General features: G+C 44.5%; 1 protein-coding gene across 1 annotated transcript in view; it reads right to left on the bottom strand.

Moving 5' to 3' along the window:
* Positions 1–1,599: 1,599 nt before the first annotated feature.
* Ppp2r2d (protein phosphatase 2 regulatory subunit Bdelta) overlaps positions 1,600–16,714 on the bottom strand; it is a 33,101-nt gene continuing 17,986 nt past the window's right edge. Inside the window, exons 4-9 of the mRNA XM_051145521.1 lie at positions 16,390–16,555; positions 15,728–15,840; positions 13,061–13,238; positions 11,862–12,026; positions 9,669–9,930; positions 1,600–2,435 (exon numbers count right to left, since the gene is read on the bottom strand). Of these exons, the coding sequence (XP_051001478.1) occupies positions 2,156–2,435; positions 9,669–9,930; positions 11,862–12,026; positions 13,061–13,238; positions 15,728–15,840; positions 16,390–16,555 (1,164 nt within the window). The 3' untranslated portion in view covers positions 1,600–2,155. The remainder of the gene's footprint in view (positions 2,436–9,668; positions 9,931–11,861; positions 12,027–13,060; positions 13,239–15,727; positions 15,841–16,389; positions 16,556–16,714) is intronic.

Raw genomic sequence — 16,714 nt, 5'->3', positions numbered from 1 at the left:
TCTGCCTCCTGTGTGCTGGGATTAAAGGTGTGTGCCACCAAGGCTACACAGAGAAACCCTGTCTCGAAAAACCAAAGAACAAGAACAAAACATCCAGGACATTATTTCTTTGTAACAGTCCTGGAACTATGTAGACCAGGCTGGCCTTAATCTCTGAGATCTGCCTGCCTTAGCTTCCTGAGTGCTTGGGGTTAAAGATGTGCACTACTACACCCATTTTTTTTTTTTTCCCTTTCAAGACAAGGTTTCTCTGTGTAGCCTTGGCTCTCCTGGACTCACTTTGTAGACCAGGCTGGCCTCAAACTCAAGAGATCTGCTTGTTTCTGTCTCCCATAATGCTAGGATTACAGGTGTGCACCACCATACCTGGCTCCCAACATTCAGTATGTAGACTAGGTTGGCCTGGAAACCAGGTTATGTCTGTTCCCACCTCCTGGTTGCAGGGATTAGGGGCATGTGCTACCCTGCTTTGTACAGAGTACAGTGAATACCACCCCCCCTCCCTGAGACAGGGTCTCTCTGTTTAGCTTTGACTGTCCTGGACTCGCTTTGTAGACCAGGCTGGCCTCAAACTCACAGCGACCCACCTGCCTTTGCCTCCCGAATGCTGGGATTAAAGGCGTGTGTCACCACCGCCCGGCCTACAGCGAATACTTAAATAGAAGTACCTGTAAGTTCTTAGCTTCTAACTCAGTGTGAACAGAAGTGGCAGAACAGAAGTCACCAGCACGCCTTCCTATCTTGGCAGGCTCAGGCCCTGCTCCTTGTCCTGCAGTAGCTCATTGCTTGAATCCCATGGAAACACTAAGTGTTGGTACTTCTTTTTCCTTCTGAGACAGGGTTTCTCTGTGTAGAACAGGCTGGCTTCGATCTCAAAGATCCATCTGCCTGCTAAGTCTTGACCAAGTGTTGGTACTTTTATATTTCTTTTTTGTTTGTTTTTTCGAGACACGATTTCTCTGTGTAGCCTTGGCTGTTCTGGATTCACTTTGTAGACCAGGCTGGCCTGAACTCACAGCGATCCACCTGCCTCTGCCTCCCGAGTGCTGGGATTAAAGGCGTACGCCACCACGCCCGGCTTGATACTTTTATATTTTCCATTCCTTTCTTTTTTAAACTTTTATATTACTTGTCAGAAAATCTTCACCCGACATCCAAGATGTTTTAAGATGAACCACAGGTACTGGTGGAATCATACCAACTGCAGTTCTTGAGTTCTGCTGATCGAGGTACTGTATAAAATCTGGTATGCACATAATTTAGCACTATTTTAAAAATGTTTTCTTCAAAGTACTTTAAAAAAAGTACATACACGTTAATTGTGGTGACTCTGGGGCCTACTTTAAACCAGGTGTTAATCTGACAGCAGCAATTCTGTTGCTCTTTCACGTAATTTTCTTTTTCAGAGGTGAACTCAATTATGGCTTTCCCAGATGGCGTTTCTACAGAAACCAAGTGGCAATCTGGGATGGTTACATTTAGAATCAACTAACTCAACCGTTCTGCCACAAGAAAAAAAGTCCTCAATTTGTTCCAAAGTATAATATCCTGAATAATTTCATTATGTGCAACTGAAACAAATAAAAAGACAACACTGGCTTTGGGTTAAAAACACTTCACAGTGTGTTGTGTTTATTAAGTAGCTCCACAGAAGATGTGATGGCAGGAACAGTGGGTGAGCAGAGCTGCCTGAGCCTGCTCGGCCGTGTCTACACACCAGCAGTGACACAGCCCACTGGGCTCCTGGGCCAGAGGAACGTGGGTAGTGGCCACACCATGTGCAGCTTAAGGCCCAGGGATGGATGGTAGAGACAGAGGGAAGAGCTGGACAGAGATGGGATGAGATTTTTTTTTCCTCTCAGATGTTAGTTTTTTGGTCTATAAATTGGAAAGGAACGCTCAGACTTAAATAAATACATTTGAGTAATGGCCTTTATTTGAGCAAAGTCCACCAATTCAGCTTCGAGTAGGTTTTCCCTTCAGCAGCGGCACTCCTCTCTCCCAAGCCTCCAGCTGAGACCCCTTCTTCTCCTGTGTCTAGGCGGGAAGTAGAAGCGCATCACTATTCTCAATGGAGAGGACAATGCCTTTTCTCTGACAGGAAAACAACCGGCTTAACTATGTAAGACAACACTTGGTCCTCCAGTCAGTTCCCTTAATTAATTTTGTCCTGGAATATATACAAGTTATTGGTGGCTGCTACAGCGATAATGCTCTCCATGGGGTGCCAGGCTGTGTGAAGGATCTTCTTATTGAAGTCCAAACTGTCCACGCTAATTTCGTCTTTCTTTCTCTTCCCCCCTGTACATACTTTCCGGGGCTTCAGGCTGGCTCGGGGTTTGCTGTTCTCTCTTGAGGCTTCCAGTGTAACATCCCTCCGAGTGTTTCTATCAAACATTCTAAAGAAGTTGTTGTAGGACCCCGTCATTATGGCACTGTTCAAGAGAGAAAAGGGAACACTGAGCACCCAGCAGAGTAAGAGGAAGCACCCAGGGCAATAGCATGAACCACGGACCCTCCATAGGCCCCAATGTCTACATTATCAGGAAAGAAATGTAGTGCAGATTCTTCAGTGACTTTCACATTTGATGTCCAAGTTAAAAAAAGGAATGGATCCATAATTTTAAATACATGCTCCCAAAGGCTAGAAGAGAATGTCAGATCCCCTGCAAACTTGTCCCCACCGCCCCCCCCCCCCCTTTTTTTCCTTTCTGGTTTTTTGAGACAGGGTTTCTCTGTGTAACAGCCCTGGCTGTCCTGGACTCACTTTGTAGACCAGGCTGGCCTCAAACTCACAGAGATTCACCTGCCTCTGCCTCCCCAAATGCTGGGATTACAAGTGTGAGCCACCTTGTCTGCTAATTTCTAAGTTTCTTTCAAAACCAGGTACAGTGGATGGTACCTATCTGTAATTCTAGCACCCAGACAGCTGAGGCGGGAGGCTGTCATAATTTGATCTATAACTTTGGAAGGGGGCATTCCTATTTTTTATGTTTTGGAATGTGTATGTGGTTTGCAAGTTGTTTAAGTGCATGTGTGCATTTAGGCCTGAGGCTGACAGCTTCTTCCTTAATTAAGTTCCACTTTACTGAGGCAGGATTTCTCACTGAATCGGAGTGCCCTGACTTTAATAGTCTAGCTGTCCAGTTTGCCCCAGAGATCTCGGTCTGCCATCCTGGTGTTGGATTACAGGCAGCTGTCATACAGTGAGGATGTCTCCCCTATTTTGTTTTGTGTTTAGAGACAAGATTTCATGTAGCAGAGGCTGGTCTTAACCTTGCTATGTAGCAGAGTATGATCCCAAACTCTTGATTTTCCTGTAAGTGCAGGGCATACAGATATGTGCCAACATGTCTACCCATACGGCAGTTAGAGGCCAGGCCGGGCTGTACAATACATAATACCGGTTCAAAAACAAAACGCTTCTCCCGCTACCCTCTAACTTCTGCAGCAAGTGAAGACCAACCAACCTTTGTCTTCTCCTCAGAAACCCTTGAGTTCTCTGGCTCCTATTCTAACCTATATTGCTGTCTTATAGCAGCATGGCTAGTGCTCTTTACAATGCCTAAGTCCTTCAAGTAACTGTACTACGCAGGGCTCTTCCTACCTGCCTGTAAATATTTTAGCATCTGGTTAGCCTAACCCCAAACAGAGAAAAACCTTGTACACTGCTATACTTGTCCATTCCAATGTACTGTTTAAACACAGGAATAAGTGGTACCAGAGGGGCTGGAGATAGCACATGAAGTGAGTGTGCAGGACCGTGTTTGTAGGACAGGCGCCACTCTCCTCTCCAGTTTATTTCCACATGGAGTGAAATGCTTATGAAAGCACAGGGTGTAGAGGCAACAACACCTGCAACAAACATTGAGAGCACAGAGCAACCAAAAATGTCTCTCAGGAGAAGGAAGGATCTTATGAGCATGGGTGTGAGCTGCTGGTGCGCTGTAACAATAAACAGCAGGTATCATTTATTAGGATGGATAGTGCCTGCACTCAAGTGGCCATCTCCTGGCCTACCTGGCACCTGGGTACAGCAAGAGAATCATAGTAGCATGGGTCAAGTTTGCCTCTACCCAAGGCCATTGACAGAGACTATACCAAAGACTACTCCACTTCATTGGGACCCATGGGAGAAGATCTGATCGAGAAAATGGAGGAAAGACTGTAGGAAATGATTGGACTGAGCAAACATTACTTGGAACTTTGCATATTTTTGGTGATGTGTTGGCAGTATTTCACACAATAAAGACTGTTAGCTGAAGTCATCTGAGATGGTTAAATTCTACAAAGTACCCTCTAGAAGGAAACCTACCACAATTTCCAGAAAGCCAATCTCTCTTCAAATAAATGGGTGTAACTTCTGTGCAGCTCTACTTTGAAGAGTTACATACTTTTTGTGTTGCTAGGATTCCAATTTCAGGACCTCTACATATTCAGCAGATGTTGTACCACTTAGCTATATCTTCAGCCCTGCTACTAATTCTGTGATCCAGGCAGTCTATTTCACTGATGCCTAGTACCTTTTACTATTCCACACAAGGACAACTTAGCTGTGTGCTCCCCAGTGGCCAATAAGCAGGCTGGTGGATACTGAAGTTTCTAGGCTTTCTTGTCTTTGTGTGCAAGATCTTCTCAGTACTTGATGTTACCAGAGTACCACAGGAGGTAATGCCACTGGCCCTCATTCTTCTTTGGCACTTTATGTTCCATTCTGTTCATTCCTACTGTGTCTTTGTTTTTTGTTTCCTTTCCTCCCCCAAAATTGAACTAGCAGTCACCATCATCATCATTATTAATTTTTCTTTGATTCTGAGGCAGGTCTTATTTGCTCTACTGGCCTGGAACTCACCATACAGAGCAGGGTGACCTTCAACTCAGAAAGCCACCCGCCTTTGTCTCTTGAGTGCTAAGCTTAAAGGTATGCACACCATACCTGGTAGCCACTCTCTTTTAAACTTGTAGTTTTTCATATACTATGGACATTTATCTCCACAGTTCTTGTTTTTTGTCTGTATATGTGTACTTGGAGGCCACTGGTTGATCTCATGTCTTTTTCTCAATCACTCCATTTCTTTTCTTTTCTTGGTTTTTTTTTTTGAGACAGGGTATCTCTGTGTAGCCGTGGCTGTCCTGAACTCGCTTTGTAGACCAGGCTGGCCTCAAACTCACAGCAATCCGCCTGCCTTTGCCTCCCAAGTGCTGGGATTAAAGGCTTGCACAACCATGCCTGGCTTCTTTTCTTTTCTTAAGTTCATGTGTGTGGGTGTTTTGCCTGTGAGTAAGTCAATCTGTGCATCAACTGTTACCTAGGGGCCAGAGGGGACTTCAGACCTCCCTAGAACTGGACATGGTTCCTCTGGAAAAAAGAAAGTAAATTTGTTTTTTCAAGACAGGGTTTCTCTGTGTAACAGCCCCGGCTGTCCTAGACTCACTCTGTAGGCCAGGCTGGCCTTGAACTCAGAGATCCGCCTGCCTCTGCCTCCTGTGGGATTAAAGGTGTGTACCACCATGCCTGGCTAAGAAAGTGTTTTTAACTGCTGTGTCACTTTCCCACCCTCTACCTTAAGGTTTTTAGGCAGTCTCTCACTAAACCTGGACTCACTGATTTAGCTATTACAGCTGTGCACTGACATGTGTGGCTTTTAGGTGGATCTGGAGCTGCAAACTCATGTCCTCATGCTTGCATGGAAAGTACCCTAGAACAGACAGTGCTCTTAACCACTGAACCATCTCTCCAGCCCTGTTTTTTGAGACAGGGTTTGTACATCTGGACTTGGTTGTCTTTGATAGAAATCTGCCTCTGCCTCCTCAGTGCTGGGACTGAAAATGCACACCACTAATTCTTGCTGCCTATTCTTTAATTTTAAAGTATTTTATTATTATTTTATGTATGTGTGCACACATCATATGTATGCAGGAGCCTGTGGAAAGAGCATTGATTCCCAGGTAGTTGAGTTCCAAGTAGTTTTAAACTGCCAAGTGGGTGCTGGGAAGTGAACTAGACTCTTGCAAGAGCAGTCAGCACTCTAAGGCACTGAACTATCTGTCCAGCCTCATGCTATTGTTTTCAAAATTTTTTTCTGAGACAGGGTTTTTCTGTGTAGCCTTGGCTGTCCTGGACTTGCTTTGTAGATCAGGTTGTCCTTGAACTCACAGAGATCTGCCGACCTCTGCCTGAGTACTGGGATTAAAGGCATGTGCCACCACACCTAGCTCATGCTATTATTTTTAATGTAGTCAGATTCTGTAATGTTTTCCCTCTAGACTTGGGATTCTGAGGCCTTGTTTCAGAAGCTCTCCCTTCTCCTTGCAAAGGTGCTCCCTGGATTTTCTTCCAGCTTTTAAACACTCAGGCCTTATTTATTACAGTGTGGGGAGGGTCTTGATTTTTGCCTGCCTGGGACAAGTTAATACAGTTTCTTCCATGAGGTCACAAGGCATCAGTTGTAGTTTCAACTGGCAGCCATGCTGCTCACCCGGATCTCTGTCCTGCTGAAAGACATCCTGTGGTGACCTTCAACTCTTACTCCAGAGCTTTTGCTAGAAGTAGAGGGTTTTCTAACCCTTGAAATGAGTTAGTACTGTGGGAGCAGAAAGCGAGTGTGGCTTCACTTGTTCTTTTCTTTCTTTTGCTATGAGAGCTCTCTTGACACCTGATATGTGGTAGTCATTAGAGGCCGAACACATGAGGCTACCTCATCTACGACTCTCAGTTGCTAAATTTGTGAGCCAAACCAGAAACAAAACCCTTTCTTTTTTCTTTTTTGGTTTTTCAAGACAGAGTTTCTCTGTGTAGCCTTGGCTGTCCTGGACTAGCTTTGTAGACCAGGCTGGCCTCGAACTCACAGTGATCCACCTGCCTCTGCTTCCTGAGTGCTGGGATTAAAGGCGTGCGCCACCACCGCCTGGCACACAAACCCTTTTATGAAACCATGAGCGTCTCAGATTCTGGTGTCACACAGGACAGTTCTGTGGAGAAGTATGTTCTCAGCATCAGCCTGTTCTTTATGTAGAGTATGCCTTCTTTTATAGACCGCTTTTAAAGGTCCTTACTTCTGGTATCCTGTAATTCATCTATGATGTGGACAGGCTATCTCTGCACTCATTTTGCTGGAGTTTTGTGGTTCCTGGATGAGCTGCTGAAAACTTCTGGACATCACATTTGAATTAGATGTACTAACAATACAGAGAAAGATTTATTTATTTATTTATTTATAAATATGAGCGCTGTTTTCATGCACACCAGAAGAGAGAATCAGATTACATTACAGATGGTTGTGAACCACCATGTGGTTGCTGGGAATTGAACTCAGGACCTCTGGAAGAGCAGCTAATGTTCCTAACCGCTGAGCAATCTCTCTATCCCCCAGAGAAAAATTTTAGCACTGCCTTTCCATAGTTGAAGAGTTTGAGACTCCTCGCACTTGGTGTATGGCATATCATATCTTCTCTCTCTTTGTGTGTGTGTGTATATACATTTTTTTTAATTTAAAAAATTATGTGCTAGGGATGTTTTACTTGCATGTATGCATACGCACCATGTGTGTGCCTATGGCCCAAGAAGGCCAGAAAATGGTCGTCACTCTCCTGGAGCTAGAGTTGCAGATGTCTGTGAGCTGCCTGGCAACTGAATTGGGGTCCTCTGGAAGAGCAGACAGTGCTCTTAACCACTGAGCCATCACTGCAGCCTCAGTACACTGCTGTCATTTTAGAGACAGGGCAGGGTCTTGGTATGTAGCACAGGGCCTCAGCTTCCCAGTGTTGATGTTACAAGCGCACGCTATGATGCCTCCATTTCTTTTCTTTTCCTCCTCCTCCTTCTTTTTCTTTTCTTTCTTTCTTTCTTTTTCTTTTTTTTTTTTTTTTGAGACAAGGTCTCTCTGTGTAGCCTTGGGCTCACTTTGTAGACCAAGCCTCAAACTCACATAGATCCGCCTGACTCTGCCTCCTTGAATGCTGGGATTACAGGCATGTGCCACCACGCCTGGCTGTCTCCGTATTGCTTAACTTTCACGTTCCCCGGCTCTTTGTATTTTGGGGCTCGAATTCACAGTGATCCACCTGCCTCTGCCTCCCGAGTGCTGGGATTAAAGGTGTGCGCCATCATGCCTGGCTGTATCTTTCATTTTTAAAAGCTGTTTGTGCTAGAATTCCTAGATCATTGTTCAGCTTTTATGTTCTGTCCTTTACTCTGTAACTATTTCAAATATTCTTATTTTATAATCTGCTACTTTCTGTACTAATCTATTACTGTACTGGACTAATCTCTTACTAATCATTTAATCCTTACACATTATGCCAGGTGTTGTAGTATACACCACTAAACCCAGCACTCAGGGGCTGAGGTAAAAGGATTTAGTTCAAGGCCTTCTAAACTACAAAATAAGAACTTCTGCCAAAAATAAAAAGAGCTGAGGAGGAAGGGATATTACTTTGTTGGTCGAGTGTTTGCCTAGAATACATGAAACCCTGGGTGGATTCCCAGTACCATACAAGTTGGGTGAGGCAACACATCTGTAATTCCAGCACACTGGAGGTGTAGGCAGTAGGATCAGGAGTTCAAAGACATCCTCAACTAAATCTTGAGGTGAGGCCAGCCTAGGATAGATACATCAGACCTGCCAACCCAAGTAAAAACAAACAACAAAAAGAGATTCTTAGAAATCCAGTTGTTTCTGTTGTCTGTGATAACATTTTCTTGAATATACTTAATAAATGCCTCCTGTTAAGGAAGAGTCCTGAGAGCTGTGGAGTGAGAAGGGTGGTTGAGGCAGCCTTGCATGTTTCTCATGGAGTTTTAAAAGATAAATGAATGCTTTCTGGGAACCTAGAAGAAGGAGGTATAAAATACAGGCTGCTTACTGTAAAAGCAGAGGATCCCCAGGCTCAGGATAAGTTGGCTGCACTGCCAGACTTAGTCCCTCAAGGCCTATGGTGGGCTCACAAGTCACTTTGGGAGCTGGTGCTAGCATGAAGCTCATGCTGCTTGCTGAAGCCTGAGGACTGCAGTGCTTGGCCTCTGGAGGAGGAGGAGGAGGAGTGGTAGAAGAAGAGGAGGAGGAAGAAGAAAAAGACTGCTACCACATCGCCAGCCATTTATGAAGGGTTTTATGGAGTCTAGTTACTTAAATTCTCAACAGAAATACAACAAAAAGATGACCTAAGAGAGTCTGATAACATCATCTGAAATATGACTTCTTTTGGGATGATTTCAAAGACCTTGCAGTAGCCCTGAAAACAGTGTGGTCTGTACAGAATGTGCATGAGCTATATGATGCAGCCTGAGGCTACCCTGCACCGAGCCACCATTCTAGAGCAGTGTAGGGAGCTGTGCCCTGAAGGCTGTTTCTTAAACCTCTCTAAACAAAGAGGCCAACTAAATGGTGGCTTTTTGACTAGTAAATGACTTCCTGCTTCCTTTCTTTCACTATCTGTGTAATCACATTCATGGTGCACTGTGAGTGAAGTGATGTCTCCTCAGATGCCTGGTTTTCCCTGGAATATATCATAGGACAAATAAAAGGCCTGGAAAGCACAATCCTGTCAGCATCCTGCATCTGATCGAGATCCCCTTCCTGGTAGCACTCAGTCTGAGAGGCTTGCTAGAGATCCTGAAAGAAACAGCACTTCTGGATGCCAGCATGGCACGATGCTGGCAGCCTCACCTGTCTGAACCATTCCAGCAGCACTCGAACTTGTCAAAGATGCAGTCATTTTCATACAAGGAGCAGAGCTTGCTTCGTAGGTACTCATGTACCTGGTGGGTCTCGACAGGCCTGCCCTCCATGTTGAGGTCCCATACCTTCACCGACAGATAGTCTCTGGTCATCATGTACCGACCACTGTGGCTGAACTTGACATCAGATATAGATGAGATTATTTCTGAGAAAAAGGATCTACTGCTGGGGTCTTCTGGCTCCTCAAAAACTGAAAAACAAAGTGAACACTTTGAGCTCCTGTGTAAATCAGAGACTATCATTCTAAAGTCAGCAGAGGCTTCTCAGAGATGCTGGAGGGCTCATCGGCATCCTCACCTCCCTAGCTTTCTGATTGTCAGCTTACCCACAAGGCGCAGGCCTTCAAATCCAGACAGTCCCAGACCATCGTCCTGGAGGATCCTTAGTATGCATGGGAATATAACTGCAGCTACTTGTACCCACAAGACACTGGGCTGGGGACATGATGCGCTACCTATTTGCCCACACTGCAGGAGTATAATGTAGTAGAGAAGCATAAGTGCTCTGGGTCCCTCACTGGAGGGCAGGGCTTGCAGGACTGCTGGACTGAGCCCTACCTTAATCCAACATTACATTGGCTAGCTACACAATGGGACTACTGGACAAGATCACATAACAAAGGAGTTTAAGTCTTTTATAACGAGTGAGTATGATCCACTGTGACTCGAATGAAGGAGTATCATTGCTTCCTCTGCAGAACTAGCTTTGTGTGCAGAAGCTCAACAGTTCCCTTTACCTGGGGCCCATAGCAGAAGGAAGCCTTCCACCCAAGGCTAGACTTGATCCCCCAGCACAAAGCCATGCCCATGCAGTATCATGCTTCAGGCTAGGAGATACATTTCCTTTACTTGAAGCTTCTCCACAGTTTCCAGCATCCTTTTCTGTGCAGGAGCTTGTGATGTTTGCTAGCTCTGCATAGGACACAGACTGGAAGCCAGCTAGTGCTGACACTAAGCATTTACTCAATTAGCCTCGTGCTGGCAAGGACAGCTCTTCTTGGAACCTAAAGTTGTTCACTGAGAAACAGCATCTAGAAGACCTAGGCTACATACACTGACAACACTTCTTTGCTGGGACTGTAACAGGAACAACATTCTATGACACACTTTGGGAGTCATTTTCTGATGGACACACATTTTCTAGAGTGGCTGAGCAAGAGTTGCTTCCCTATTTGCATGAATGCACCAGTATGAGAGCAGGAAGCTCTCCTGCACAGTTGCACATGGGGACTTTCTAAGATGGTGTACCAGAACAACATAGATCGTGGTATGCTTTAAAATTGGCCCCCTCCTTTTAGATTAAATGCATTCATTTATTTAGTTTAGGAAGGGAGCTTGCACGTGGAAGTCAGAGAAGAATTTTCAGTAGTCAGTTTTCTTCCATGTAGGTCCTAGGGATTAAAATAAGGTCATCAGACTTGGCAGAAAGTACTACCTGTTGAGTCATCTCACTGGCCCTAAAATTTTCATTTTAAAAATTTTAGGTGTGTGCGTGTATATGTGTATGTGGAAGGGGGAATCCCTTGGAATTGGAGGCTTTTCATTATTGTTGAGACAGGCTCTCACAATATATCCCTGGCTAAACTCATTATATAGACAGTTTGCCTGGAAATCTGCTGCCTTTGCCTCTAGGGTGTTAGGACTAAGGGCATGGTTTTGTTTTTGCCATAAAGCTGAAGTTACAGGCAGTTATGAGCCACTTTAAATAGGCAGTGGAAACCAAACTCAGGTCACCTGCAAGATCAGTACACATGTAACAGGTGAGCCATCTTTCCAATTCCTTATCCCCACCCTCCGTTTAAGATGAAGTCTCCTCCTGGCCCTCAAGTGATCCCACCTCAGTTTCCTGTGTACCTGTGACTCCAGGCACACAGCATTGTATCTGTTGGCTACAGACAACACAAGTGGAATGCACTCTGATGGCTATGGCCCAGGTCACAGAGAGCTCAGGGTAGATGGTAAGCTGGGTCAGGGTAGAGGAATACTGCCGTAGCACCACTTTATTAGCATAACCCATGGGGAGTCTCTCCCTCTACTCCAGGCCTGCAGAGGACATGGAGGACTTCTATCAGTGCAACCAGCTAGTTTTTGGAAATCAAGGGTACTCCTTAAGAAGACTTACACTTGGCATGCCGGTCACACAGGGCAGAGGAACGCATGTCACACAGCCTGATGGTCCCCTTGCTGCTGCTGTAGACGAACACATTGCACTGGTGTGGGTGGAACTCAGCGGCAGTGATGACTTCTGTCAATTCCTCCATGTTAGCTGGCTTGATGTCCACAATGTCTGGAGTGCAATGTTAAGGCATAGTGCTTAGCTGTCCAAGGGAAACTTGATAGCCAACTGTGCAGTGAGGCTTAAGGGAGGAGCTGCAGGACTGATCATATACACTGCCACAGGAGTGCATAGCAAGGGGCCTCAGGTGGATGCAGGACAGTGCCCAACTAAGACAGAGCACAATGAATGACATCTACAATGAAGGCAGCAGTGCCACCCACCCACCCATTTCTATCTATAACTAATTAACATAAACATCAAATTACAAATGATTTTGCTTTCCTAATTATTTGACTTTAAGAGCTTGCTTGGGGTTGCCAGAGCAATACAAACACAGCAGGAAGTCAACCACAGAGGTCAGCCAATGGAAACAAAGGCTACAATTCTTCTCTGGGCCAGTGTGGAACATTGATGGACAGGTTTATCTTCTAGGGGAAACATACAATGTATGAGTCTATACCTCACTGCTGGCTGCCACAATTAAGAGACAAGACCCCATAAGGACTAGAAACAGCATGAGCCTCAAGCTGCCCAGTAGGTGCCAGACTGTATAAGTCTGATATCCTTAAGGTAAAAAGATGGAAAGCTGCTGGGATTACAGGGTAAATAGCTGGGAGCCAAAGCTCAGACTTCACAGAAGGTAGGTAACAACTGAGCACGAATACAGCAAGGCAGCCTGGGCAAGAACAAGTACTGTGATCTTTATGGTGATAAGAACTATACAGTACCTAGAGCTCCCACAAACTCCAATGGCCCAGCAGTCAGGCAGGACATGAATGGCTCACTGGAGGGCAAGAGGTGGGAGGCATTAGGAGCCAGCGGTTAGGCAGTGGCTGATCCAAGGAGACTGAAGGTTTCTCACATGAACTTTCAGGCAGAGGTTTGTATCTTTATGAACACTTAATCACAAAGACCTTATGTTGCCATTAGTCTAGAAAAGACTACATTCAAAAGGTGAGTGTCTGAGGGACTGGGATGAGCTGCCCATGAGAACTGCACAATAATCATAGAAACAAGCAGAGGCAGCACTTGGTAAAGGATACTGAAGCTTCTATCTGTGATTTCTAAATGCCATAGGTTAATTCTCAGATCATCTGCAGAGAGATATGTTTCATGATCACTATTTACTGAAATGGAATTTATGTGATATGTATGAGCATTTGCAAAAATTCGTCGAGGACTTGCTTCTACCATAAGGTCCATGGGCTTCAATATTGGAACCTAAAAACGGAATGGAGAAAGGAATTCAAAACAAAAGCCACAATAGCATAAGCATACGGTATTTAGACAAGAAAAGGAACAGAGGTTTTCTATAGCTGTGCAACACCTCTAACTAGGAGAGCTGCTACAGAATACAGAGTGGAGATCTGTCTGTTCCCAGCTATTCCTCCTTGTTCCCACTACAGAGGTAATATTATCTTGTTGGAAACAGGAAGGTAAACTGCCCCAAGCAATGTTCTCCAGGTCACCAAGGCATCATTCTCTTGGGTGTTCTCTGATGGCCCCAGCAACTCCTTGTCTTTGTAGCTGAGTGCATAAACCTCTGCTTTCATAGCACTGGTGGTCTGCTTCATGCGTCAGCTCATGGGCCACAGTGGTGGAGTGCATACATATGTAGGGATCAATAAACAGACAGCATGCAGGAGGTCCTTTGGGGCTAAGACTCTACCTCCTGATATAGAGCTGCCTATAGTCTGAACTTAAGTGCAGCTCGTCACCTGGATGGGTATGCATACTATGCTTCATGTAAAGGTCTTAGGGCCACAGTCCCAGAAGCTTCTGGGTTATCATCAGCTGGGTGCAAAGGAAGAGACAGGAGGATGGCCTGGACAGAGCACTTGTGCTTGAAACAAGCCTAAGCGTCAGTCTAAAGGAGCAGTAACAGGAGAGAAAAAGAGGAAAAATCTCCCGTCTCTCCATTATCCAGGGAAGGAAAGCCTAAGGTTCCAGGAAAAGCCAAATACTAGAGTCATTTTCATTACTGTAACTAGACACCAAGAACTCAAAGGCTTTGAAGAATCTCTCAATTGAGTCTTCCCTGGCCAAATTCTGTAAAAATGAACCTGGATAAAGTGTAGTGACGCTGTTCTCAATTCAGCCTAGGACAGTGCTGGGGTTTCCTGAACAGAAATGCCGGCTCCACAATATGCAGGTCTAAGACACACATGGGCCATTACCCTCTACTATTTCCAGCTAACCAAAGCAGCAGCATCTGCAATACTACTAACTAAAAGACACCTTTTAATTACATTCCTTTTCTTAGAATTAAACCAACAGGGGGAAAAAAACTCCTTAAGAGAAGCAGAAACTCCAATACGGACCTAAGAATATCACAGAATTGCAGGCCAATGATTCTGTTCTCACTCTGCTAAAACAATAATCACTCCTTTCATATGCTTCACTTTGGCCACCAATCAGACAGGTTTTATTCCATTAATTCTGTCAAAGAGGCCTGGAATAAAATCAACACTGGGCCTGGTAGCCCCTGAGTTTTTCCAAATAAGCACCTGAGCTAATGGGATAAGCAAAGGTCTGAATGTGAGGCTCTCAAGTGTCTGGGAAGGGGTGCAGTGGGGTGAAGTTGGTGGCTGGAGAGATAAGACCAGAGCAGAAGGTTTTAGAGCACTTGGCAACAACACCTAACACCATGAGAGATTTAAAATGTGCCCACACTAAGTCAGAAATGCAAACACAGCCACTCTGCCAGAACTGACTAATGATAAGGAAGAGAGCATCTGAGTTCCTATGACTTAGACCTGAACAAAGAGCATCTCTTTTCTTGGCCTGGTTATCAGGCTAAGTGGTGGAGGAGGAAAACTCTTTGGATGGTTGTCCCAGCCCTGCCCACTGTCTCTGTGCAGGGACAACCCTAATGGGTTATCACCGCTCTCTAACTTTCTCAAGCAAATGAGACACCAGGCACTACACACATTCCAACTGCTGGGCCTGAGACAATTCTATTAGAAAGCATGTTAAAAAAGATTGCCACGTATCAGCAACACCAGAAATGCCTATTTTCAACTAACACTAACACACCTTCACTTGGTTCACAGTGTAACTGAAAAAACCTGCTAGCCACATATTTTAAACATAGCTATGCTCTGTTCCTGCCCAGGTGCCATTGTTTGCACTGAGCCCACCACTGAAAGTATTGATGATCAGATCCATCAGGAGAAGAATTAAAAAACCACCAGTGTGCTACATTGTTCATTCAGAGGAAATTTCAACAGCTCCATTGCTAACGTCTTGCTGCTTACCAGCCACCCTACCTATACTGTGTCACTCCATCAGCAAGCGCTCCGGATCCTACCACAGAAGCTCCAGAGCACTTCAACTTTTGTTTTTTGCTTTTTTCAAGACAGGGTTTCTCTGTGTAATAGCCCTGGCTGTCCTAGACTCACTTTGCAGACCAGGCTGGCCTTGAACTCAGAGATGCACCTGCCTCTGCCTCCCGAGTGCTGGAATTAAAGGCGTGCACCACCATGCTTGTCCAAAGAGCTTTTTTTTTAACCTCAGCACCATCTTGTAATGTTGGTGACACCAAGGAATCCCATTTTAACAAGTACATAGCGAGGAGGGCCACTACCATCATGAGCCAGGAAGGTAAAGCCTGTTACACTTGAAACAGTATTCTCAGCAGCTAATATAACTAACTGTTTTGTATTATTTCTGAAAAGTTCTGGAAAGGTGAAAGAAAATGCAGCATATACCCGTAGTGCCGTAATTCTAAATGGGTCTCGAAGTCGTCCATCTTCATCTTTCAAGTTATAACCTTCTGCTCTTTTATCCCGTTCACTTATTTTCCATAATTTAATAGTTTTATCTGAAAATAAAAACCTTATTCTTCATATTAAAAGAAAAACCACAATAACACGTACCACTATTATTTAACTGTTCTAGGAAACTATCACCTGCCTAAGTTGATGTCTAAACTTGGGAGGCTGGGTAAGTGGCTTACTGGGTAAGAGCAGTTGCTTAGCAAGCATAAGACTCCAATTTCAAATTCCAAGTCATGTCCCTATAACCCCACACTGTTTGAGGCTACTGAAAAGAATGAGAGAGAGAGAGAGAGTGATAGTGCAGGACATCCAATGGCGGCCTCTGGCCTCCAGAAGCATGCATACTTAAACATTCACCACATATGTACATACACATCACACACATACAAAAACTAACTAAAGATGTAGACAAATATACAAAGTAACACTGGCTTTCTTTGTAGAGTTTGAATTTTTTAGCTATTGTTTTTACCCTAGCTGACAACTGACCCTCTCCAAGGTTTAAAGCAGAGACAACCTCTAGAATTACTTAAAACATGAATCCATCCACACTAAAATTAAAAATAAGTCAAATAGCTATTTATAATTCTCACCATTTGTAGAGAGTAGAAAATGAGCAGCATTCTGTTGTGGTAACCACCTGATTTTATTAATTTTTTCTTCAATTTCTAGACTTTTCAAATAGTCAAACTCTGGCTCATGACTCTGAAAGGTACTGTAAACATTGTACTCTCCCCTAGAGTGAGCGCGGGCTTTATTCTGCAAGGAAACACGACAGCTTCTTCAATGAACAGAGCAGAAGGCAGATTAATTTCTACTACTATCAACAAGAGCATTAATGAGCACACATTTTTAAATAAAAAGGTCTTGGTTCAAACACTCTGGACAAAGTTCACATTAATGCACTCAGAATAATAG

The sequence above is a fragment of the Acomys russatus genome, chromosome 5, assembly GCF_903995435.1.
Source record: "Acomys russatus chromosome 5, mAcoRus1.1, whole genome shotgun sequence".
NCBI classification, from domain to species: domain Eukaryota; kingdom Metazoa; phylum Chordata; class Mammalia; order Rodentia; family Muridae; genus Acomys; species Acomys russatus.
The sequence above is the reverse complement of the archived record's forward strand: the minus strand, read 5'-3'. Positions and strand labels throughout refer to the sequence as shown.